Raw genomic sequence first — 26,407 nt, 5'->3', positions numbered from 1 at the left:
GTTAAACACCACTCTGATTCCACAACCAAGTACTCTGAAGTTGAAATAAAAATTATGTTAGAACACCACATTGACACTATCTTTGTGGTCTTTGGTGATCGGGTCTTCAAACAGTCTGTTGGAATTCCCATGGGCACGAATTGTGTTCCTTTGTTAGCTAACCTGTTTTTATATTCACATGAAGCAAAATTTATCAAAAAACTTCAGCGTGAGAAGAAACAATCTCTTGTTGTGGTCTTCAATTCGACATTTAGATACTAGTATATCAACGAAGTTGTAACTATTAACAATATTAACTTCCATTCATATCTCAATTCGATACATCCCTGTGAGTTCGAATTAAAGACAAACAGAGTCTCTCACTTCTGCTTTATACTTAGATATTTAATTTTAAGTAGATATCAACGGCAAACTAACAAATCAACTTTATGAACAAAGGAATGATTTCAGCATCTACATCGTCAACTTCACATATTTATATAGTAATATTCCAGTATCACCTGGATATGCTGTTTACATCTCCCAACTGATTCAATACGCAAGGGCTTGTTCTGCTTATGGCCAGTTTCTAAATCGGGGCAAGCTACTGACAAACAAGTTCCTGGTACAGGGGTTTCAACAGTCTCGATTTAAATAAGCATTTCGCAAATTCTATTGTTATAACGATCTAGTTCGTCAACACAATCTATAATTGGGTCAGGTGCTGTCCGACGTCTTTCATATCGATTTTTAGACCGTTCTGGGCACACTGATTTTGACTACGGATAACTCCGCTTACCTTATCATGATATAGGGCTCAAGGCGGGTGTGACCGGTCGACAGGGAATGTTTACTCCCCCTAGGCACCTGATCCAACCTCTGATGTGTCCAGGGGTCCTTATTTACCCAACTATCTATTTTGTATTCCTTACAGGAGTTATGAGATTGATCACTGTTCGTTATCTTCACCTTTCATTCAATGATCAATACATTTCTCGACAATTTCACTGCCATTTTCTTGCAAAGAAGTGCATTTTCCTCAAACCTGGATAATAATCATTTTCAATTTTGAAAGTATTATCAGTATTCCGAAAATATACCAGGTAAGGTTTAACAAAAACTACGATGTAACATTTTTTCACAACTGAAAAAGGGACAAATATCGTGTAATTGATTGGTGGAAAATTGTTTTACGTCCTTGTCAAAAATATTTCAATCATATGGAGACTTCACCACTGCCGGTGAAGGGCTGCAAAATTTACGCCTATGCTCGGCGCTTATGGGCATTGAACAGGGAGGGATCTTTATCGTGTCACACCTGTTGTGACACGGAACCTTAGTTTTTGCACTCTCATCGGAAGAACCGCCCCATTTAGTCACCTCTTACGACAAGCAGGGGGTATTGAGGACCTATTCTCACCCGGATCCCACGGGAACAAATATTGTGTAAACTAGAGTTACACTGTATAATATATACATGTACCATGGAATTAGAATATGTGGAATACAGGATACTCAAATGCTGTAGTAGAAAGAGAGAAAAATCAGTGGTGGTTGCGAACTAAGTCTACACCTTTATGGATCAAGAGAATAGAAGTGAAAACAACAAAATGGCAAATTTTGTAGTTTTTGTTTTAAATATTTAACCAGACGGCATCAAACCCTCATAAACCCCTTTGGAATCGCCATTGATGATGTATGCATAAAAATGAAATAAAAGTTGACCAGTGACATACCTGTTGCGATGCACACACTGTTATTAAATGAAGTATGTATACAAGTGGAGTAGTTGTTGCACGTTTTTTCTCCACAGATTTTGTCTTTCGAATCAACCTGGTCATGGATAAAGAGAAAGAAAATCATTAAAAATGATAATTGTTGTCGCTCCACCTTTGTGGTCTAATTTTTATTTATTATCTGACAACTGAAGTTACGGGAGTTTCAACAGTTTCGTCTAAAAGACAGCATATGACAAATTCTATGGTCGTTATAACGATCTAGTTTGCCAACACAACCTATTATTGGGTCAAATAGTATCTGACATGTTTCATATCGATTGTTTGGTCGTTCTTGACACAGTGATAACTCCGTTTACCTGATCAGGATATAGGGCCCACGGCGGGTGTGACCGGTCAACAGGGGATGTTTACTCCTCTTAGGCACCTGATCCCATCTCTAGTGTGTCCAGGGGTCCGTGTTTGCCCAACTATCTATTTTGTATTGCTTATAGGAGTTATGAGATTGATCACTGTTCGTTATCTTCACCTTGTATTAAAAGTATAAGTTATAAGATGGATCACTGTTCTTTATCTTCACCTTTCGTAAGAGAAATATTAAAATCCCGCATTAGATACACCAAAAACAAGCGTTTAATCACGTAGCATCTATCCTTCTCTGTTTATTAAACTAGAAGTGATAAAAGAATTAGATAGATTACATGAGGAATATGTTTTGGTTGTAGCTGATAAAGGTTGCAACAACGTTGTCTTTGTTTGTAAGGCTTAATATTAACTGTATTTTAAACGATCTTGGTATCGATTCTACTTTTTGTAATCGTACTTATACTCCAAATGTCCTTTAAAAAGATGAAATTGTTTAAACCCATTCTTCAGTTTTAGACACATTTGATATCCCAGTCGATGGGTCAGATGAATGTGAGTTACCGTACCTATACTAGATTCCTAAACTACATAAAAACCCTCACAAACAAAGATACATTGCTGGATCCAGTAAGTGCTCTTCCAAGTCCCTATCTTTGCTCCTCACGAAAATGTTAACAGCTGTGAAGGTGAACATTCAAACTTACTGTGCGACTACATATGCCATAAGTGGTGTAAATCAAATGTGGATTCTAAATAATTCTAAAGAACTTTTAATAAATTCGAAATCGCATTTTTCTCTCAAATCAATAACATAAAACATATGACTTGTCAACACTTTACTCAATGATTCTTCACGATAAATTAAAGACTAGACTTTTTGACAGCATAGACAATGGCTTCGCCAACTAAAGTGGAAAAAAAAATTCTCGTCATATTTTCTTCATCTAACTTATAAATATTCTGAAAGGAAAAATCTTGAACACATTTTAGCTACTGAAATGTAGTGCAACGGTTGCTATGACAATGCAAATAGCCCACCAATCCCCAAACTATTTGTTTTTCATAATTTTCGTCATATACATCACACGTATTGAATGTTGATCAGCACATATTTAATTAGATTGTATGATTATTTGTTATCATATACTCGTACATACACTCAAATGTAAACAAAACTTTATTCTTTTAAGATTGTATAATACCTCAAAACCATAGAGAGATAAAATACAAATTCCGTGCTCACTAGCCATTTCTCACGGACATATATTTGGGCTCCAGGCTGACACGCTTTAATAGGGAATTGAATATATTCAGGTTTTAAAACAGTAGTTCAAATGCATTTAACAAACATTCAGTCACAGATTTACCGATTTGGATTTGTTTGCTTTTTCCAGATAAATCTAGTTATACACACTAATCTCAAATGAAGTCAAAGTGCATTGTTCTCGTTTTCAACTTGTAAAATGCATTAATACGCGTATAACACTTGCCCATACCTAAATATGACCGGAAGAAGAAATGTAGCAAATGTTTCAAGCTTTTAGAATATGATATACGTTTTTAATTATTGTGTTTTAAAGACAAGATACACTGTACACTAATAGAAAATAATACAATTTTTGTCATTTCGGCTAATTTTCTAACTTTCCTGCAAAAATGTGCGATTTTGAATGCATGTTTTCGACGAGTTCCCAACATCGCACAGAAAAACTATACGTTTTGAAAACATAATTTGTTTCATTATATGCCAATTATTAACAAAACGCCACCAATTTAATCCTGTCGATATTTAAAAGGCGTCAAAAAGCATATTTGGGCGTTAAAGGGTAAAAGGTAATATTTTTATTATTATTCACATAGCATTCGTGTATCATTCTAATATGTACCTTTATAGACATGAGTTTCTCACTTACATGCACACATATTACAAAACAATATTTACTTACAATATCTGGCAGGTCCATGTGGATGAAATTTCCATCACTTATCAGTGGCTCAATATTACTCTTCTTCTGACCAATCAACTCACAAATGAAATGCTTTCTGTTATAATTGGCAGAGAGACAATCTCTGAGACGCTGGCATTCCCTGAAGCATGTAGCCTGTCCTATGCCGTCTATACTTTTAAGAGGGAAAACGGGCAGTTTCTTTCCAATTACACGACTTATGTTGAGTTTTAAGCAAGTGCCCTCAGTTTCCGAAGCATAGCAGAAGGATAATTTTAAGAGTAGCCATATCAAAATATAAAATAAGGCGTTGGTGACTAGACACGCGGACATGATAATGGTGCAATCTTCGTGATAAAACTCGTTAGAATGAAATTCTACTATGAAAATGGTATCATCATGATCGAATAATCATTTTCATTTGTTAGAGTGAAAAACATTTGGAAACAAGAAGGTTGTTAATTAGTTTTAGATTAAGGATGCAGACACTTATTACATCGATGTAAATCAATATTTTTACTGCTGTATGTACTGCGTTTGATCTTTTAATCGATCAAATTTCAAATAGAATGTTTTTGAGTAGGATTGAAATTAATTAATGAGATAAATATTGCTTAATTCAAGTTTATTTTGTTTTGATTATAAAATATCTAAAGAAATACATGAAAAAAAAATAAAGATAGGAAACAGTGATATATCTCAAATTCATATTATTCAAAATTCAAACTAGGTCAAACAGATTGACTATAAAGTTTGTGAAATACTTACTCTAAACGAAACTGTTTAACTGTAACATCAACTTATTTGCCTGTCGTCTGTCTCTATTTACATAGTTATCATTTGTAGCTCCTGTTCTACAGTACTGAAGCAGGCGATAATAGAGTATTACTATATAAATATGGAAGCTTGACTATGACAAAATCTGACTGCTTTGAATTTGAAAGTATCAGACAATTTTTATGAGTATAAAACGTTTTTTTTTCCATGGCAAATATTCACCACGAGGAAAAGCATGAAGATTTTCAATCATATCGAACAGCGATCCATCTCATAGCTCCTGTAGGGACTTTTAATTTACGATTAGATGATACACCGCTCCCTAGTCAAACCAGAGTCGATTCACTTAGCATCCCATGTCGATCGGTCACAATCGCCATGTGCCTATTATTTGATAATGTGAACTGAGTTCATAATGGAAATAAGAACGTCCTTACAATTGGTTTGATTTGAACATATTTTATTGTCAACAGGATTGAGCACAAGTTCTTAAAAGTCTTTGTAATTGGCATAAACACGTCAGACAGCAATTCACCCAGTGTCAGGTTGCATTGGTAAATTAAATCTTTATAATGATCATGAAATTTGCGAAATGCCGATTTCAAATGAAACTGTTGAATCCCCAACAGAAAACTATTTTGCGTGGTGAATCAGTTGAGAAACTTGCCAATGAAGCACTATTCCACTATCACCTGCATATTGTACTGTATCTGTACAAGTGTTTGATTTGCAAGGGCACATTCTGGATCTTCCCAGGTGTTAAATCTAGGAAAGCTTCTGACAAATAAGGTGAAGCTACAGGGGTTTCAAAAGTCTCGTTTAAAGTCAGTATGTTGCAAATATGGTCATTATAACGATCTAGTTCGTCAATACAATCTATCATTTGGTCATATGATCTAATTTACCTGTCAATAAGTCGACGTGGGGCTGTTCTTTAACCATTACAAGCACTGATTTATATCGTTCTCTAGTTTTTATTTTCTGTTCTCATGATTGCGGCTTTAATTCGTTTAAAGTGGTGATTAAAGGGGAAAATGTAATGACCTTGAAAACTCTTTGTTTTAATGTTGCAATATATGTTAAATTTAGTGGAACATATGGGCAGAACATCATACATTTAAAAATTTATGGACATGTGAGAAAGTATGAATCTTGACTTTGCTGACCTTTGACCTTAAAAACCGATGTTGAACTACTTGAAAATCCGGTCATAGTGCAATTACACATATTTGGTGTTGGGCGGTACTTATTGCTGCAGCCAAAGTAAAACTAAATTCCTGCATGCTGATAACAGATGAACTATAGAATAAATGAGTGACCAGTGTTTGAAATAATATTAATAAAATTCTCCTTTTTTAGACTTCACAACTCTGCATCACATATAGTAATATATTCTGTTATCATTTAGAGAACATGTGTTACAACCTTTTGTGACCAAATGGGGGAAACCAGAAAATAAATCTTGGATGATAGTGAAAAGCAAATATAAGTTATAAAACATTAGTTCTTGCACAGTGTTTGGAGTTTTCACCCTCAAGTTATCACAGGAAGAGGAATTTGGCAGTAAAACCATCAACGCATGTGCACCATCACAATGTGTGGACAATGAGGTGCAAACAAATATAGAAATTACTGGATATTTGGAAATTGAATGCAGTGTAAATATTAATGATGAAGGAAGATTTATCATCCTTCAAGACACTGAGAAACAAATGCCCATTTAGCCTCTGCAAGCTATGTATGCATAACAGATAACAACGACAGACAGTTATGGTGGGTAAAGAAGCCATTCACACAATCTCATCTTGGGACTCAAAACACGGGAAGAAAGATGTATGTCAAGCTTTGGACAATGCTTTTACATCATGGAGTGACCAACAATATGCCGAGAAATACTTTAAGCTTTGAAACATTCTTTCCCAGGACACGGATGACACAGTCGTGATATTTTACGTGTGCATATGTGTAGACTGAATTTTTGTGAGAATTCGCAAGATGTACAATACATGGGTCATTTATTTATATGAGAAATGATCTTCTACTTGTCTTTTATCTTGGACAATATTTTCGTAGTCTTCAGTCATCAAGTCTTCTAACAGTCTGTTGGAATTGCCATTGGCACCAATTGTGCTCCTTTGTTCGCTGACCTGCATTTATATTCTTATGAAGCAGAGTGTAGTTAACAAAATCTACGTGAGAAGAAACAATTTCGTGTTGTGGCCTTCAATATGATTTAGAGAAATTAATCTAAATTACGTTTTATCTATTAGCAATATCTATCAATCATATGATTCCTTGTGAACTTAAAATACATGACACCACAGAGTCTGCTTCATATATAGTAACGGCAAACTAACAACTCAACTTTTTGACACATGGGATTATTTCATCTTCTCCATCGTCAACTTGCCGTATCTATGTAGAAATATCAAATTATCGCCTGCCTATGGTGCGTCTATATCTCAACTGATTCGATGTGTAAGAAGTTATTCTGCGTATGATAAGTTTCTAAATAGAGACAGGCTACTGACAAACAATTTGATGGTTCAGGGGTTTCAACAGTTTCGTTTAAAGTCAGCAATTTGCAAAATATATGGTCGTTATAACGATCTAGTTTGTGAATACAACCTATCGATGGGTCAAATGCTGTCTGACGTGTTTCATATTTATGCTACGATACCGGCCTTTAATTCTTTTTATTATGTTTATCACAATTTTCATAGAAGCTTTTGAATTGATTAAGATACATTAAAAGATTATATCTTAAGATTACGTGACATTTACTAATCATCATGATATGCTACGTTTAAATCGTGGCGAATGGCTGCACAAAAGCAAATTATTTTCAAAATTGTACTATGAGTGTTGCAACTTATCAACAAAATATTTATTTGTCTATAAAAGTGACTAATTTGATGGTGATGTTTCTATGGTATTTCAAGACACATCAGGTAATACATTTAGAATTTTCTATTTTTGTCTTTAATCTAATGAGAGGGATCATATTACTGTTCGTTACCTTCCCCTTGCATTACATATTTTTCAGAAAGAAAAGGATTGAAGAAATATACACTTATACGATCTTTGCCCCGTAGACCTCTTTGAGGTCATGGGATAGCATGATAAACTTAACAATAAATTGTTTCCTGTCGGATTCCTAATAAAATTATTTGCAATATGCCTACCCCAAGTCGGGATACATTGTAATCGTTTTAAAAAGAAAATATTGTGATTTTGTTTTTAAAAAGCATTAGAATGTGCCGGTAGAGAAAGGACTAAATAACTGAATATGTGACTTAATCAGACAAAAATGTTAAAATAAATGTAAAGAGACTGAAACGATCTAAAAAAAACTGCATAACTACATGTATAGTCCAGGTAGAAAGTTATTCAATACAAATTAACGTTACGTGTGTACACTATGTTATCATGAAATATTTTCTTGTAATTTATAGAAATAAGAGACTTTACGGTAGATTATTGCAGAGTGACGCTGCAGTATGGCGTAAACGACGCGTAAAATACCGGACATGTACGAGTGCATGCGAAGTTTCACGAGCAGCATTGACTCCGCTGAACATATCATCCTTGGTGCTTTATGGTTGAGGATTTTTAAGGTACGATGGCAGGGTATAATCTAGGGAAGAACCATGCAATGTGCACGATATTCAGCTGGTAGTGAATGGAGAGATTTTCTAAAGAAATGGGTTGGTGCTTTTTACTTGAAATAGCGATTTTTTGCCGCCATATTTTGAATTCTTTGAAGCCTTCATATATTGGTTTTGGTAATCCCTGTGGAAACAGATTCCAACAATTCACTAGTGCAGTTCGGGGTTAACAGAAAAAAGTGTCTGATCATGATAAATTAATGTCAAACATAGAAACCGGAGCTTATAAACCAATGCCTATTCGACCATCTCTTTATAGCTAGAGTGCAATATTAACCGATCCATTGTCCTAAGACATGCCCAATTCACATTAACATTAAACACACACGGGGAGGAAGGAGTTCAATTTGCAAGTTCATTGAATCTCAATCAATCAAGAAGCTAGAAATTATTCAATCAGAAAATTATTATCGATTATATCATATATATTGAACTCGATTGTTTGTTAAGATTTGCATCTTTTTTCTAAAACACTGACAACTACTTAAAGACATCCTCCAAATAGGATACACGATTTCGCACTAATTAAAGGTTTCCAAGTTTAACATTCGATAGGTAGATGTTCCGGCGCGTACGAGATGAACTCGTGATACATGATAAAAACATTTCCCATGTTCAATCAAAAGTACAAAGGTATAAAGACAATCATCAAAAACATGATTCATTTGATCAACACCAACTCAAACGTTGCAGAGAACATTTAACGTCCTCTTAGTGTGACCCATTCTGTGGGTTTTATTTACTTGATGATACGCAGATTCATTCATTTTAATCATCTCTTGTGCATTTTCATGACGGCTAGACAGTACACAATCAGTGCTTCTTTTTCTTCTTCATGTAAGGTTTAAATAATTATTTGGTGACAGTCATTCGTCTATAACACTGAACGATTTGCAAAAAATTGCTTGAATTGTGCCAGATAAATATCATGAATTAACCATATAATCCTTATATTTGAATTGTTGCAATAGAACTATGCTTTGAAGGTTACTGCTTTTCTACACACGTATATGAGTCTGACAGAAAAATGGGAGTACATATTTCTCCATTCCAGAGTTGGCCGGTTCTAAACCACAAAGATATTCGGTTGTGTAGTGTTACATGCACGTCCGTATAGGCCAAAACTAATCTCAATTTGATTGCGAAATAAAAATCACACCTGAAACATAATTTGATTAAAATACAATGTGTGTTACATTATATATGATCACACGTGTTAAATGAGTTCCACTGTCCATTTATTGATACAGCTTGATATTTACGTCCTCCTTTGGATTTAAGATTTATTGAGTTGAAATTCATTTATCATACACAGGTAAAATTGCAATATATGTTTAACATATGATTGGATATTCATATGTTAAACATATGTTAATGTTTAACATATGTTAAATCTATGATTTTATCATCATATGGTGATCATATGTTTTGAACATATGTTTTACGTATGTTTGAAACATATTTTAACATACTGCAAACTTCAAAAATATGATTAACAAAAGCTGAAAAATTGATATGTTTAACATATGGTCAACATATGAAAATTTGAACATATGATTAACGTATGGTAAAAAAAGGGTTGGGGTCTATGTTTTATACAGATTTTTGTTTCTTGGATATCCCCACCTATCCCACAAAATCGCTGCTATAGGTCTAGATCCTGTTTTACAAAAGATATTATAACTAAGACTAAAATGTTTTAAGAACTCGTCATATTTATAATTAAATCACACGGTTTTGACACAATCTGAGAAAGCTGGTTTTATAGTATATCAGAGATTATATGGACTTTATAGTGGTAGGTTCTAGTGTATGACCTGACCTTAATCTGTAAAATTTATCATACCAAATATGACGTAAAATTATTTTGAATTACATTTCTCGCTCGAGGAGAAAACAGCTTGCAAAACCGCTTTGTCATTATATCCGTCGATGTAATTTACACACCTGTTACTTGCTGTTGATAAAGTCTGTGTAATTAAAGTATCGGTGTAACTAAGAAGATTCATAACACGTGTGCGTACTAGCAGACAATCAATCATGTCAGGGAGAGCGGAGAAAGACTCTCTAGCAGTAAGTAGAAAAAGGAAATTAATGCCAACTATTGGCTTTTATTCAAAAGTATACTTTTTGTATATAAAATCAGGTTATAAGCAGTGTATATCAGAACTAAACAAGGAGAGAAGGGTAACCACAAACAACGATGTAAACTATGTTAGGCCTAATTCATATCATTGAATTTAATTTTTCTATATGAAGCACAAACATCATTGGGTAGTCAAAATCAGTGTGACAAGAACGAACTAACAATCAGAATGAAACACGTCAGACAACATTTGACCCAATGATAGATTGTATCGGCAAACTAGATCTTTATAACGACCATAGCATTTGCAAAATTGTGACTTTAAATGATATTGTTGAAACTCCTGCACCATCAACTTGGAAGACCTATTCACCGAAGACTACGAAGATATTGGCACATAGGAACTCCAATACATTTCTATTTCAACTTCAGAGTATCTGAGTCGCGTTTAACAAAGTAAATTTTTTGAATGACTGACCACTAGATATGAATAATTGCGGTTTCCTATTTTGTTGAAGAAGCAACTGTCTATGATGTCAAAAATTATACTCTTTAATTTATCGCGAGGAATGGTCGTGTAAAGTGTTGAAAAGTCATAAGTTTCGATGTTGGTGATTTGCGAAAAGTTTTGCGATTTCAAAGTAGATGAAAGTCCTTTAGATTTTTGATTTGATTTCCACCACTTTTGGCATAGGTAGTCGCACAGTAAGTTTGAATTTTCTCGTTCATAACTGTTATTATTTTATGAGGAGCAAAGAGAGGGGCTTGGTAGAGCATTTACTGGATCCAGCAATGCATTTTTGTTTGTAAGGGTTTTCATAAAGTTCATGAATCATGTATAGGTATGATAACTCATATTCATCCGACCCACTGACTGGGGTATAAAATGTGTCTAAGACTGAAGCATGGTTTTGAAGAATTTCATCTTTTGAATGGCAGTTGAAGTCTAAGTACAATTACCAAAAGTGGAATTAATGCCAAGTTCGTTTAAAATAGAGTTGTAATAATGAGCCTTACAAACGAAGACAACGTTGTTACATTCTCATAACTCCTATAAACAATACAAAATAGACAGTTGGGCAAACACGAACCCCTGGATATACGTGAGGTGAGATCAGGTGCCATGGAGGAGTAAACATTCCTGTCGACAGGTCACACCCGCCGTGAGCCCTATATCTTGATGTGTTTTAAAATAAATGTTTGTGTAGATGTACTATTTAAGAATTGTTTAAAATGTTGCGTATTCTAAAAAAGTAACATTCCCTTGAACAAGGTACACAGTCAACATTAAGCATAATCTTTCTAAAACCAAACAAATTAAACAAAAGAAAGGCAAATCGCTGGTACTGAATATGACATTTTTATTCTGTTTGGTAGAATGGAAAATGTCAACCATTTCATGGAAGAAAACATTTTTCGATACCATCACTATTTCTTTTTCCTCCCCAAAAGCCATCCTATAAAGAAACAAGACAATGTTTTATGTATTGTATTTCTAAATAAATGTTTGCATAAATGTACTTTGTTAGACATAACATTTTTAAAAGTAACATTTGCTTGCATAAAACGTGAATAAAAGACATGTGTGTGGGCTATGATGTTGTAGATGATTTTAAATGTACGCCCATAACAATCGCACACAATCCTTATATAAAATAAATACAAGAAAAGCAAACAAATGGCTTGCACTAAATATGGAATTCAAAACTCTTAGTATCCATTTCCAGCAATCAGTAGTTAGCATCAGCATCAATAAGCACACATTTAAAAGTAAATATATCCAGCTGCCTCAGATTAAGGTATTAAGGGGGTATACTGTACCATTTGATATATGTTAGATTCAGGCAATTTCTGAGAAAGAAAGGTTATTAACGTCGTGGCATACAAATAGGTTGGATCCGACATAAAAGATCTTCGATTTTGAAATTCGTTTTATAGAATAAAGATATCAAATGAAATAGGATTTTCCCTACCGTCTTTATTGACGCTCTCTCTCTCTCTCTCTCTCTCTCTCTCTCTCTCTCTGTCTCTCTCTCTCTCTCTCTCTCTCTCTGTTTTTCTAATTTTTGATTAACTTGTGTTGTGCCAACATTACCTGGACAATTGTCAGTGTTACAGTCCCTAGACGCCCTTGAAGGACCACTACAGGTCGCCCCTCCATGCATCGGATAAGGGTTGTCACAACTTCTGTCCCTGCTTTGGGTGCCAGTGTTGCAGGTTTTTGTGCATGATGACCAGCTTCCCCAATTACCCCAGCCTCCATCAACTTAAATAATTGATTAATGCAATTAGAGACCAACGAGGCATATTTTACAAAATACATTGCATCATGCAATTAGTTATTGCATATTATGCACAATGGATATCATGCCCATGCTTTAAATAAGCAAATATCATACATGTATATAGATAAAACACATATTTACCCCCCCCCTCTCTCTCTCTCTCTCTCTCTCTCTCTCTCTCTCTCTCTATATATATATATATATATATATATCTGCGTGTAGATACGTACTTGGACAGCTGTTGGTATTGCAGAGAACACTATTTTCTGATTGACCACTGCAGTAACGTCCTCCATAACGTGGGACAGGACTGCTGCAACTGCGAGTTCGGAGTTTAGTTCCACCATCACAAGATTTCGAACAAAATCCCCATCCACTCCATCTACCCCATCCTCCATCCACTGAAAGTTTATAAATGGAGGCCAAATCATATTGCCAAATTATATTTCATATAACGACTACTTGTTTTGCAAGACATTTGTATTGTCTATGTGTCTATGTGCACATTTATCAAATTGTACATTCAATCGAAAATATGAAGCTAAGTGGCCACAATCGCATCATGTGTCTAAAATTACTGAAAAACAACAATCACGTACTTACATTGTTTTCTTTGATACCGATTCTGTAACTAGTTCTTACCCGGGGCCTGACAGTTGTAGGATAGCGAGGACCACTTCCCTCCCGGGCGGCAGTAAATGGTGTTAATTGTACCTACTGATGTATATCCAGGGCTGCAGGCAAACGTTGCCGATATTGGAGAATATGTTTGTCTGGCAACAACTCCGTTCTTTAACGTCGGGAGAGGTTCAGCACATTCTACGAAAAGAGTCATTCATGTTATTACTACAATCAACAGGACCTCACGTTGTAATTATTTAGTAATACCATTTTCTCACATAGAAGTCCACTCTCTTCAAACATCAACATCAGTCATTATCAAATTTTGAAGTGTTGCAAACATATTTAACTCTATCATAGATAAGATTTATCAGAAACAACAATTAATTTTTTTTTTCATTACTGAAAAAGATGTATTCTGTATACTTGAAACATTAGAACCTGCAATGTATATACTAAGCAATCATGTCATACTATATCGAATGCGGAAAATCAAAAGCAACACGCAGTGAAGCATCCAGCATATTTTCAAGCGAGATGCCATCAAAGGTCAAATCTTTTCTGCCTGGTGTGGGATTGAATCCTCCAACATAGCAGAAATGACCTTTGTGGAAAATAATATCCAATGGGGTTTAAAACTCCCGCAATGCGACTTATTTACAATCGCCTTTGATGTGTATACATACATACATACATACATACGTGTAGATGGATCCAAAGAAAAGTTAATTAATGTAAAACTTATACGGTACCAATAGCATACCTGTTGCGATGCACACACTCAAATTGAAGAGAGTATGTATACAGGTGGAGTCGTTGTTGCACGTTTTGTCTCCACATATTTTGTCTTTCGAATCAACCTGATCATGCAAAGAGAGAGAGAAACATTATTGTTTTCCATCCGCAATTTGCGCTCTAACTTATAATAATCATCTGACATTTCAACTAAACGAAATTTTTGGAAGAAAATGCAGGTGACTCTCAGTTCCTCGAACGTTCGATCTCTCGATGTGAATTTGGGTACCGTAAAACATATTTCATTGTTTTTCACTCTCGATCTTTCAAAGTTGTAGTAACGTACATACACCTTTACCCAAGCTCTTGGACCTTACCTGGATTTTGTTGAATGTCGGAGGATAGCGTCGTCGTGACAATTAGGTGTTTACATAGGTGATACATCGCCTCAGCTTTTTAGAGAGGGTGGACATTTGATTTATAATTGCTTAATTGATCTGTTTTCACCCTACACTAGTGTCTCGTGATGATTAAAATTGGTATATAATCTGACTATGAATAAAATCTGTAATTTGTTTTGACTTGTTAACGACAATAATCTAGAGATCTACAGACTGTAAAATTTCTCGAATTTGTTCTTTGTGTAACATTACTCAAAAATAAGAAATGATCAATTAATAATAATAATAATGAAATAATTTTGTAAAGGGTAAAATCCATATTGCTCTAAATGATATTTAATTAACAATAAAATAAGTAAAATAGGTTGCATAACAACAAATGACTAGTACATGTAGGTGAAGATAAGAATGATTGCACAACATAGTAATATTGACTTAGATTTCATCTGCACAGACTAGTTGTAATGAATTTTAAACAGATGCGTCTTTAGTTTAGGTTTGAAGATACAGAGACTAGCAGCAGTTCTGATATCATATGGTAATGCATTCCACAGTTTAGGGCCAGCTACACTAAAAGCTCGAGTTAGAATCACGGATGAGGTGGTAAATGGCACTTGTAGTAGGCTCTGATTACTGGACTGCAGAGTTCTGGAGGGATCATAAGGTGTTATGAGTTTCTGCAGATAGGATGGAGCGATGGTGTTGACTGTTTTGTACACTAACATCACAAACATCGTTTTACTCATTTATCAGAAGTTTTGCTTTGTGTAAAACGACAAAAAATGTGTTCTGTTTAGTTACCGACAGTAAAGCTTTATCGGAAATTAGTTTTGTACGGCTATCTTGACAAATAAATACATCCACTTTGAAATTGTTTTACTAATGCAAAATAATGTTCTATATTTTGAAATCAAATGAACTATCTGACAATAAGATCCCATTATATTGCTGGTAAACATTTCCGGTTACTTTAAAATCTGAACCATATGGTCGAACCTTCAATTTCCGAATTTTAATCTCTTGAACTCTTGATCTCTCTAATGTTTTAAAGGTCACTTGAACTTCGAGTTAACGATAGTTACATGTACATTTTGCCGCAGATGAATTTTGTGAAGTCGATGAAAGTGCAATTTCTTCTTTTATGGTGCTTTTGGTTTATTTTCCTTTCTCATCAAGGAAAAAATATATCCATCATTTATATATATATATATATATAATATTCTACCAATGAGAATAATATTCTATGCCTTGGATAGATTTTATTTTAACTGTAGAAATATTATTTTGAAAAAAAGATGTTTAACTTCACATCTCCAAAAAATACGCTTTTAGATCTCTATCTCAACAATTTCTTTGACAATTCAAAATGCTAGTTCTATGCGTTAGAAAATAAGTATTTGGATTTTTTGTTGTATAGCAACATTTAAGGTTTAAAATTCATTGAGTTTCCAAGTTCATAGAAGTCACAACTGCTACATAACAAAGCAAACAAATACAATAATATTGAATATTTCTGTCATCTTTTTTCATTACTTTCTAGTTTAATGCATTTACCATGGAGATTAAATTGAAAATTTGAATCAGCTACAATTCAATGTCAGTAAAATGTAAACGGGTCACTTTCATAGCTTGTTCCAGAATTTTCTTTGTTTATCAAAGTTCGTTGTTACAAATGTAAATGAAACCATCTTGACTTTAATTTCGAATTTGGTAAGACAACGTATAATCCAACCGCCTTTCCAAAGTTGTGTGTAACCAGTCATTGAGGTAAAGTTTCTATATCCTTTATAGGATTTTTTAAAGAGTGATTTCTGTTTGTCATTGCCTTTACCCTGAGTTCCAAGCATAAAATATAAAAAACGAGGTTAAATCGGATGCTATGGGGAGGCCAACTTGCGCATGCATAAATGCACGTTTTCACCAGAGGCAATCGGAACATCGATCGGTGTTTTCCGTAAAGTTGAGAAAAATTTCAACAATGTTCCGATTGCATCGGGGCTTGATGTAACAACTTCTAGTTACAGATAAAGCCTAGCAGAGTAGTCCCTAATCATAAACATATTTTTATTAACTTATGAACATATGTTCATCAAGTTAATCAACTTGTGCAAGTGTATGTTTATTCGAATCAGCAATGTTTCATAAACAATAGAATTCAGAAATGCTCCGTATGGTTAAGGAAAAAGAGATTTTAGTGTTATTAATAAAAAGCAAATAAATGTTTCGTGTAATCTATTCACTTATACATAGTTATATAACAATATATTTATCTTACGACGCTAAGCAGAGGAATTATCAAATTGTTGTTCATATGTTAAAATCGACATCATTTGTGAAGTTACACTGGGTTTTTCAAATGGAATCCGCATTCTAGCATGTGGGGATCAATATTTTGTTGCCAGACATCATTCTGTGGTGAATGTGACCCAAGTTTGTACCTTTTTCTGCACAAGAAAGAAAGAGAGAGTTAAAGACCCCACAATGACAAACAAAGACATTTTTTCTTACAACTTTGGGGTTGCCGCACCCGTAACATCCCTGCTCTAAATCTGTCACTGTCATTGGAATAGGGTATTTGTCGCACGATTGTTATACCTGTTTAAAGTATATGTATGAAACTCAAACATGGGTTCCTCATTTAGTTATACAATAATACATGTACTGACAACGATAAAAATGGTTCAAAATTGAATACAATCTTTTAATAAGATACATTTTTATTTCAACCTAAACTATATTTTTTGTTAGAAACGTTTGCTTATGGTCCATGTGTGTCAGTCATGTTTAAAAACTGAATCCTTTCTTCACTTGTTTGTTCAATGCTATCTGACTTATGAATGAGCAAGCTGATCCCCACATATGCTTCAAATATTGTCAACGGTGATATATATATATATATATATATATATATATATATATATATATATATATTTATATTATGCTTTGTAAAAGAGTTGTTAAGATTTTTATGCTGAGGAGCGAACATCCATCATATGAAATATATGAGGAATATACATATATATATATACATATACTAAAGATGCACATCTGGACATGATATGATCTATTCGGATTTACTGCCGGGCGGATATATCAGGTATTGTGATTCATTAGTGTTAAAAATGATTTCTTGAATTGAAATTACATGTAAATGAAATAGTCTGTTGAAAAATAGCTTTACAAATATTCGTTTTTCTTTCCGATTAAACAAATATCATTATTCCTTTTTGGAAAAAACAAACATAAACAGTACTTTCTATATTAATCGAAACATATTGACCGGTCAACAGGGGATGCTTACTCCTCCTATGCACCTGATCCCACCTCTGGTGTGTCCAGGGGTCTGTGTTTGCCCAACTATCTATTTTGTATTGTTTGTAGGTGTTATGAGATTGATCACTGTTCGTCATCTTCAGTTTACATTGAAAAGTGCTGTATTATTCTTAAATGAGACATATTTTTAAGCATAGCTAGAAAATACCTTTAACCTCAAGATTTGATGTTCAGCAAGATAGAATACTCTTTCTTTACTTTCGGCATCAGAATTACCAGAACTACCAAGGCAATTAGGAATGAAAAACTATATGTATTTAAAAAAAATAAACTACATGGTTCAGGGTTCTTTTAAAGATAAGAATGTTCGAGATCAGTGAACAATGCCATCGTTCTTTATATCTGTATTGCTATTACTCGCCCATAGGCACGCGCATCACCAAAATATGTCTGTATTTACTTACAATATCTGGCAGGTCCATGTGAATTGAATCTCCATCATTTATCAATGGCTCAACATTGCTCTTCTTCCTACCAATCAAATCACAAATGAAGTGCTTTCTGTTATAGTTCACAGACTGACAATTTCTGAGACGCTGACATTCCTTGAAACATGCAATCGGTCCTATGCCGTCTAGATTTTTAAGAGGGGAAACAGGGAGTTTCATTCCAATTGCGTGATTTATGTTGGAATTTAAGCAAGTTACGTCAGTTTCCGAAGCATAACAGAAGCATAATGCTAAGAGTAGCCATACTAAAATATAAAATAAGGCGTTGGTAACTAGACACGCGGACATGAGAACTGTGCGATCTTCGTGGTATAACAGGTTGGAGTGAAATTCTTGCCGAACGCAAGCCATAGAAATGGTAACGTCATGATCGAATAATCATTTTCATTTATTATATTTCAGAATATTTGGAAACAACAAGGCTTAAAATCAGTTATAGATTAAGGATGCAGAGACTGATTACACCGATACCAATCAATATTTCTATTGTTCTCTAGAATGCTTTTGATCCTTTACTCGATCCAGTTTCAAATGGAATGTTTTTCAGTAGGATTGAAATTAATTAATGAGATAAATATCGCTTGATTCGAGTATCCTTAATATAAATTTTAAACCATCTAAAGAAACACATGCATATATGTACGAAAATGAAGATGGCTAACGGTGATATATCTCAAATTCCTATAATAAATAATTCCAAGTAGGTTAATTTGCGAACCTGTTTTCATATTTTTGAGATAGAATTGATGTAAAAGCTTCTAATTGAGAAGAATACATTTCTTGATGTGACCTTCAAGTCGACATTCAACGATAATGATTTCCATTTATACAATGTATGTCCATTCGATATATACAAATGAACACAAAATAAAAGACACTGCAGTCTTCCTCATGAAAAGGTAAATATAAAGATCAGTGATCAATCTCATAAGTCCTATAAGGAATACAAAACTAAAAGTTGGGCAAACACGAACCAATCGATATACCGGATGTGAGATCAGGTGCTCATGACAAGAAGAATGCCTCCTCTGTCGACCGATGCAAGTGATAATAAAATATTGCTACATTAATTTGGGATGTTTTTACAATAGTTCGTGGGTAAATATTGTATTGAATATGGCTATTATTGCAAACCTAAGAACTTGTAAAACCGTATGACTTCAGCTACGTCATCGCCAACTTTTCAGTCTATCATCACCTGTAGATGGTATTTATGTCTCCCAGCTTGTTATTGGTATTATCAGCTTGTTATTGGTATTATCAGCTTGTTATTGGTATTATCAGCTTGTTATTGGTATTATCAGCTTGTTATTGGTATTATCAGCTTGTTATTGGTATTATCAGCTTGTTATTGGTATCATCAGCTTGTTATTGGTATCATCAGCTTGTTATTGGTATCATCAGCTTGTTATTGGTATCATCAGCTTGTTATTGGTATCATCAGCTTGTTATTGGTATCATCAGCTTGTTATTGGTATCATCAGCTTGTTATTGGTATCATCAGCTTGTTATTGGTATTATCAGCTTGTTATTGGTATTATCAGCTTGTTATTGGTATTATCAGCTTGTTATTGGTATCATCAGCTTGTTATTGGTATTATCAGTTTCGAATTGAAGCAGACTAATGACAAACAAGTTGATGTTACAATGATTTCAACAGTGCCGTTTAATGTAAGTATTTCACAAATTATTTGGTCCTTGTAACTTTGTAGTTTACCAATACAACCTATCATTAAGTCAAATACGGTCTGATGTGTTTCATACCAATTGTTAGGTCGTTCTTTACATACTGACAGGCTAATGGAATATCTTCTGATTTATCTAAATACATACACAGTGATCCCCCGTTATAACGCCAACATCTGTACCTCGGCAATTTTGGCATTATAACAGGGGTGGTATTATATCGAGGTAGGGGAGGGGTATATGTACAGCTGTCATAAGAAATCAATCAAATTTTATCTACTACATCAATGTGCTTTGAATGCCTGGATAACCCCGGCGTCCAGTGGTCGTAAATGATTCGTAATGGTAGGGGTATTTACTGATTTCCAGTTTTTGTTTTATATCCGACACGCTTAGATTTCGGTGTGTCCGCCATACTCAGATTTCAAAAACAATACTGTATATTTGAACTCAGTTGATTATAAGTTACATAACTTGCTATCTCCTCCACACTTTGATGTCTGGAGGACTAACGGTGGATTATTGCTTAAGCCTATTCACTGAAAGTTTCCTGTTGTTGATTGGCGATAATTAGCGGGGGTGATTATAACGGAAATTGACCAAATCGTATCTGTAAATAGGTTGGCGGATGGCGGTATGCGGGGGATGGCGTTATGACGATGTTTTCCATAGCGAGGAAAACGGTACTTCAATTTTTTTTGGCGATATGCGGGGGCGACATTATAACGGGGGGCAATATAGCAGGGGATCAATGTACATCATATACATAACAGAGTGTGAACTATTTCTTAATTTGTCCAATCTATCTTTTTATTTCAATGACGCATTTTAAGGCTTGTATTGTGAATATCCTATTGATACAATAGCAAACAACTGGTTGACTGTGCAGAAGTGTAATAAAAATATTCAGCAATGTAAACATATGCAAAATATAGATGATTTGATAAAATGATCAACTTTTAAATACAAAGCGTTGGATGTTTTTACAAAAGTATTTTCACATTTACAATATTTAAATCTGCATTGACGAAATCTTAAACAAAACTTACATATGTACGTTGATGTAGTTAATTTAGACAACTTTTTTTTGCAGTTCGTCAGTGTCCAATTTTATGTGTTAATGTCTTAATGCAGAAGTTAGCATACCCAACGTTCTCTCAAAACGGGCATTATTCTGGGTTTGTTTTGGTTGTCTTCATAATCTACCAATGCCTGTATTGTTTCATTGTATAGTCGGACAATGGCTGCATTGAGCGACTCCATAGCCGGCCAATGTCTGCATTGAACGACTCCATAGTCGATCAATGACCGCATTGGGCAATTCAATAGTCTGCAAATACCTGCATAGGGTGACTCCATAGTCAACATATGTCTGCATTAGTTGACTCCATAGTAGTCTAATTTTGTTTTTTTTTCATAATCTACCAATGCCTGTATTGTTTCATTTTATAGTCGGACAATGGCTGCATTGAGCGACTCCGTAGTCGGCCAATATCTGCATTGAGCGACTCCATAGTCGGCCAATGCCTGAAGTGAGCGACTCCATAGTAATAATAATAAGGCCTTTATTCATCCAGGATTACATATTTAGCGATAGCGCTAGTTTTCAATATGGTCCTGCATATAACATACATACAGACAGATATTAGTAAAATAAACACAGATTAAAAGAAGTAGAATACATATAAACTTAAGAAATAATTATGAATGTAAGATAAATAGAATATAAAATGAAGCTTAAAAAGTATGGTGATAATCTCCAGATAATATCTCTTAAAACACGCAACACTCGTTGAGTTTCTTATATTTTGACTCAAGGCATTCCACACTGTGCTCCCTGAAATGCTGAAAGATCTTCTATAATATTCTGTTTTTGCCCTGGGTATATACAATATATTTGAATAAGAATTTCTAGTTTGCCTCTGACTGACTTCTGATACATATTTAAAAACATTTAAATAATCTGGCATTAAACCATGTAAAACTTTATACACTAAAATGACTTTTCTATAGACAAAGTAATCTGATAGAGGCAACCAGTTAAGTTCTGTAAACATGACCATCTTCACACATAGTCGGCCAATGCCTGCATTGGGCAACTCCATAGTCAGCCAATACCTGCAATGGTTGACTTAATAGTCAGTTATGTTTTTGATATTATTGGATTGTGTCATAAAAAAGGTATTATCTTATCATTAAAAAAGGTTGATAGAACCTGAAATCACCGACTGACAGAGTACTCTTGCAGACGTACATGTAGATATCCCTCATGTCTTCAATGTTTGAACCGACTGCTAATTTGGTTTTTCTTTTTTTTCCTTTTTTAAAATCTTAATTTGTAATCCCGCTTCATGCATTACCTGACATGTACATTACACAGAACCGTCTTAAAAACGGATGTGCCGATCCAACAATATATTTTAGTCGTAAATCGATTTAATTATTGTACTGCATGCATTTATAAGCATGCCCAAGTGTTTATATAGGCATACAAACATAAAATCGTATCTAAATCACAATTTGTAGACAATATATGTTTAGAATTATCACCATACTTTTTACTTTTTAAGCTTCATTTTGTTCCTATTTATCTTACATTCATAATTATTTCTTAAGTTTATATGTATTTTACTTCTTTTAATCTGTGTTTATTGTACTAATATATGTATCTATGTAAAACTTATACGGCACCAATTTTGATGCACCAGATGCGCATTTCGACAAATAATGTCTCTTCAGTGATGTTCAACCGAAATATTTGAAATCCGAAATAACAATTAAGTTTTAGAGATATTATAGGGAAAAACAGTGTGCCAAAAAAGGGGAGTCAAATTCGTCTAAGGATCAGAGCTATGCGTGAGGGAGATAATCCTTAATTTTGAAATGAATTTCTAAATTTTATAACAGCAATTCAATATACATCCGTATTTTCAAGCCAGTAACGAAGTACTTAGCTACTGGGCTGTAGAGACCCTCGGGGACTAACAGTCCACTAGCAGAGACCTCGACCTCTGTATGTATGTTATAGGACTATATTGAAAACTAGCGTTATCGCTAAATATGTAATCTTGGATAAATAAAGGATTTATTGTTATTATTATTATTATAGAATTCATAGGTCTGATCCACAGGCAATCATACTAAACGGTGTTTATTTTCATAGTCCAGAGGCGTGCTCCAATACAAAACTCTGATTACTGAGAGAGATTGTAATAATGCACAATTGAAAGAAATATTACTTCGGTGCACACATGCGGAGGTAATTAATTTGATCGATATCTTAAGAAAATATTGAGATTGTCATGATCTTTGTGGCAACAACGTCATTAATAGCGGTGAATATGACGTCATTGATATGAGATTTCCCAGAAATATGCCTATATTTAGAACATCTAAATGGCCAAGAGTAACAATAGAGTAATGCCAAGTTTACCTTGAAACATATTTTGATTTAAAATTCTTAATTGTATTCGTTTTCAGTTTTGAAAAGGGGATTGACATCTTAATCTTTAATGAGAAGTTCCCAAATATTTTCCGCTAGTGACAACCCACTGGCAAATCCTGACATGCATGGTAAATATGCTGATGTGGAGGACACAGGGGGATTTTATTCGTATTGACAACCTGGTATTTAGGTTTAATCCAAGAACTATGGCATTCCATTCGGAGTGATAACCTGGTATCCAGTTGATATGACTCTTGAGGTTCAATTCAGGGTTAAATCCATACATATTTGTTAACCAAAACGCACTATTAAAATAAATCTAGATAATGAAAGGTGAAAATAACAAACAGTGATCATAATGTAAACCTTATACGTACCAATTTTTATGCACCAGATGCGCATTTCAACAAATAATGTATCTTCAGTTATGCTGAAGCGAATTTATTTGAAATATGAAATAATGATAAACTTGTAAGAGCTATTTTAGGTAAAAACAGAGTACGAAAAAGTGAAGTCAAATTCGTCTAAGGATAAGAGCTATTCGTAAAGAATACAAAATAGAAAGTTGCACAAACACAGACCCCTGTGTATACCAGAGGTGGGAGCAGGTGGCAGGGAGGAGTATACATCCACAAAGGGATTCATGACGTTATGGTTCACCGATATTCACGAACCATTTACTGTTTATCGTAACATCAGTAGATACACAGACATGGCAAAAGCCAAAAAGACAAAACATCGAAAGTCATTACTCTGTTTCTAGTTATAAGTGAAAACTAGTGTTTCAAATATTGACAAATATGGTATGGTGGCCAATTCTAATTCTATTTGTAATTTCCTTTCAGATATGGGACCCGATTGTTCAGAGAACCTGCAGATTTTGATGAAGTTTATTCTACACCATTATGCTGAGATCTAGGGAGAAGGATTGCCGTATGCTTGCCAATGAAATTTGCAGTCTCTCTTTGAAAAAAAAATACTGGTATTACTAGTTCTAAAGTTTCGGTATTGTGATAGTGATTTTCAGTTTAAAACAAGTGATTAAATACATTTCAATAAGATTACTATACACTATTTTATCTTAAAAATAAAATTAATTTTGAGGTGTCAGTAAAATATGTGATTTCTGGAACCGGATTGTTTACGGTAGATTATTACAGAATGATGCTGCAGTATGGCGAAAACGGCGCGTATAACACTATACGTGTAGGAGTGCACACGGAGTTTCACGAGCAGCAATGACTCCGCTTTTCACAACATCATTGATGCTTTATGGTTAGTGATTTTAATGTACGATGGCGGGATGTGATATAGAGAAGAACCATGCAATGTGCACGATATTAAGCTGGTAGCTAATGAAGATAATTTCTAAATACTTCAGAAATATTTTTGTGCAATTTCAATGATTTCTGCCGAATTTTAAATTCTTTGAAGCCTTTATTTATTGGTTTTGGTAATCCATGTGGAAAAGATTCCAACAATCCACTATTATCCATCGGGATAAACCGAAAATGTGTTTGATCATGATGAAATAATCTCAATCATAGAAACCGGAGCTTCTAAACCAATGCCTATTCGACCATTGGAAGAGTGCAATACCTGGTAAAGATATTAACCGATTAATCGATTGTCTTAGGATATGCCCGATTTACATTCACACTGAACACACATGGGAATGAAGAAATTCAATTTTCAAGCTAATCGGATCTCAATCATTCAAGAAGCTAGAAAGTATTCAATCAAAAAATTAATTATCGATTATGTCATACATATTAAAATTGATCATTATCAATATTTGCTTCTTATTCTAAAACACTGACAACTACTTGAAGATAATTCTCAAATAGAATACATGGTTTTTCACTAGTTACAGGGCACAAAGTCTAACATCCGATAATCCGATGATCCGATGCGTGCGAGATAAATTATCGATACTTGATTAAACATTTTTACTCCTGCAGCCAAAATTACAAAGATATAAAGACAACCATGAAAAATATGATTCATTTGATCAACACTTACTCAAACGTTCTGAAGAACAGTCAACCTTCTCTAAGTATGGCAGCTTTGTAGTTCATTCTACAGCCCAGTAGCTAAGTACTTCATTACTAGCTTGAAAATACGGATGTATATTTAATTGCTGTTATAAAATTTAGAAATTCATTTCAAAATTAAGGATTATCTCCCTCACGCATAGCTCTTATCCTTAGACGAATTCGACTCCACTTTTTTGGGCACTCTTTCCCCCCCTAAAATATCTCTAAAACTTCATTGTTATTTCGGATTTCAAACATTTCGGTTGAGCATCACTTAAGAGACATTATTTGTCGAAATGTGCATCTGATGCATCAAAATTGGTACCGTATAAGTTTCACATACATTTCTTTTGCATCTTCATGACGGCTAGACAGTACACAATCAGTGCTTCGGTTTTCTTTATGTAAGCGTCAGATAATTATTTATTGACATTGTTCTATAAAACCTGAACGATGTGCAAAACATCGATCGAATTTTGCAGTGCAAATAACACTAATTAATCATTTAAGGCTAATATTTGAATTGTTGCGATAGAACACATCTATACTCTGAAGTTCACTGCTTTTCTACATACGTATATGATGAAACGAAGGGAGTACATATTTCTCCATACCAGAATTGACAAGTTCTAAAGCACAAAGAGCTTCGTTTGTGTAGTGTTACGTGTACGTCCTTATTGGTAACAAATACTATCGACTTGATTTGCGAACTAAAAACCACACCTGAAGCATGATTTATTGAAAAAATACAATGTGAGCTACATATATGATCAGACGTGCTAAATGATTTCCACTGTCTATTCCTTAGATACAGTTTGGTATTTACGTTCTCTTTTGCGATCTGACTGGATTTAAGAT

General features: G+C 34.2%; 1 protein-coding gene across 1 annotated transcript; it reads right to left on the bottom strand.

The window, feature by feature from the left end:
- Positions 1-11,901: 11,901 nt before the first annotated feature.
- On the bottom strand, positions 11,902-18,458 carry LOC125677733 (coadhesin-like). Its single transcript, XM_048915893.2, has 6 exons — positions 18,338-18,458; positions 14,228-14,324; positions 13,486-13,662; positions 13,074-13,244; positions 12,654-12,824; positions 11,902-12,015 (listed from the first exon to the last, which is right to left on the bottom strand). The coding sequence occupies exons 1-6, from the start codon at positions 18,353-18,355 to the stop codon at positions 11,987-11,989; spliced, it is 663 nt and encodes a 220-aa protein (XP_048771850.1). The 5' UTR covers positions 18,356-18,458; the 3' UTR covers positions 11,902-11,986.
- Between the last annotated feature and the right edge of the window lie 7,949 nt (positions 18,459-26,407).

The sequence above is a fragment of the Ostrea edulis genome, chromosome 3 (assembly GCF_947568905.1).
Source record: "Ostrea edulis chromosome 3, xbOstEdul1.1, whole genome shotgun sequence".
Lineage (NCBI taxonomy): Eukaryota > Metazoa > Mollusca > Bivalvia > Ostreida > Ostreidae > Ostrea > Ostrea edulis.
This window is presented reverse-complemented; position numbering and strand designations above follow the sequence as displayed.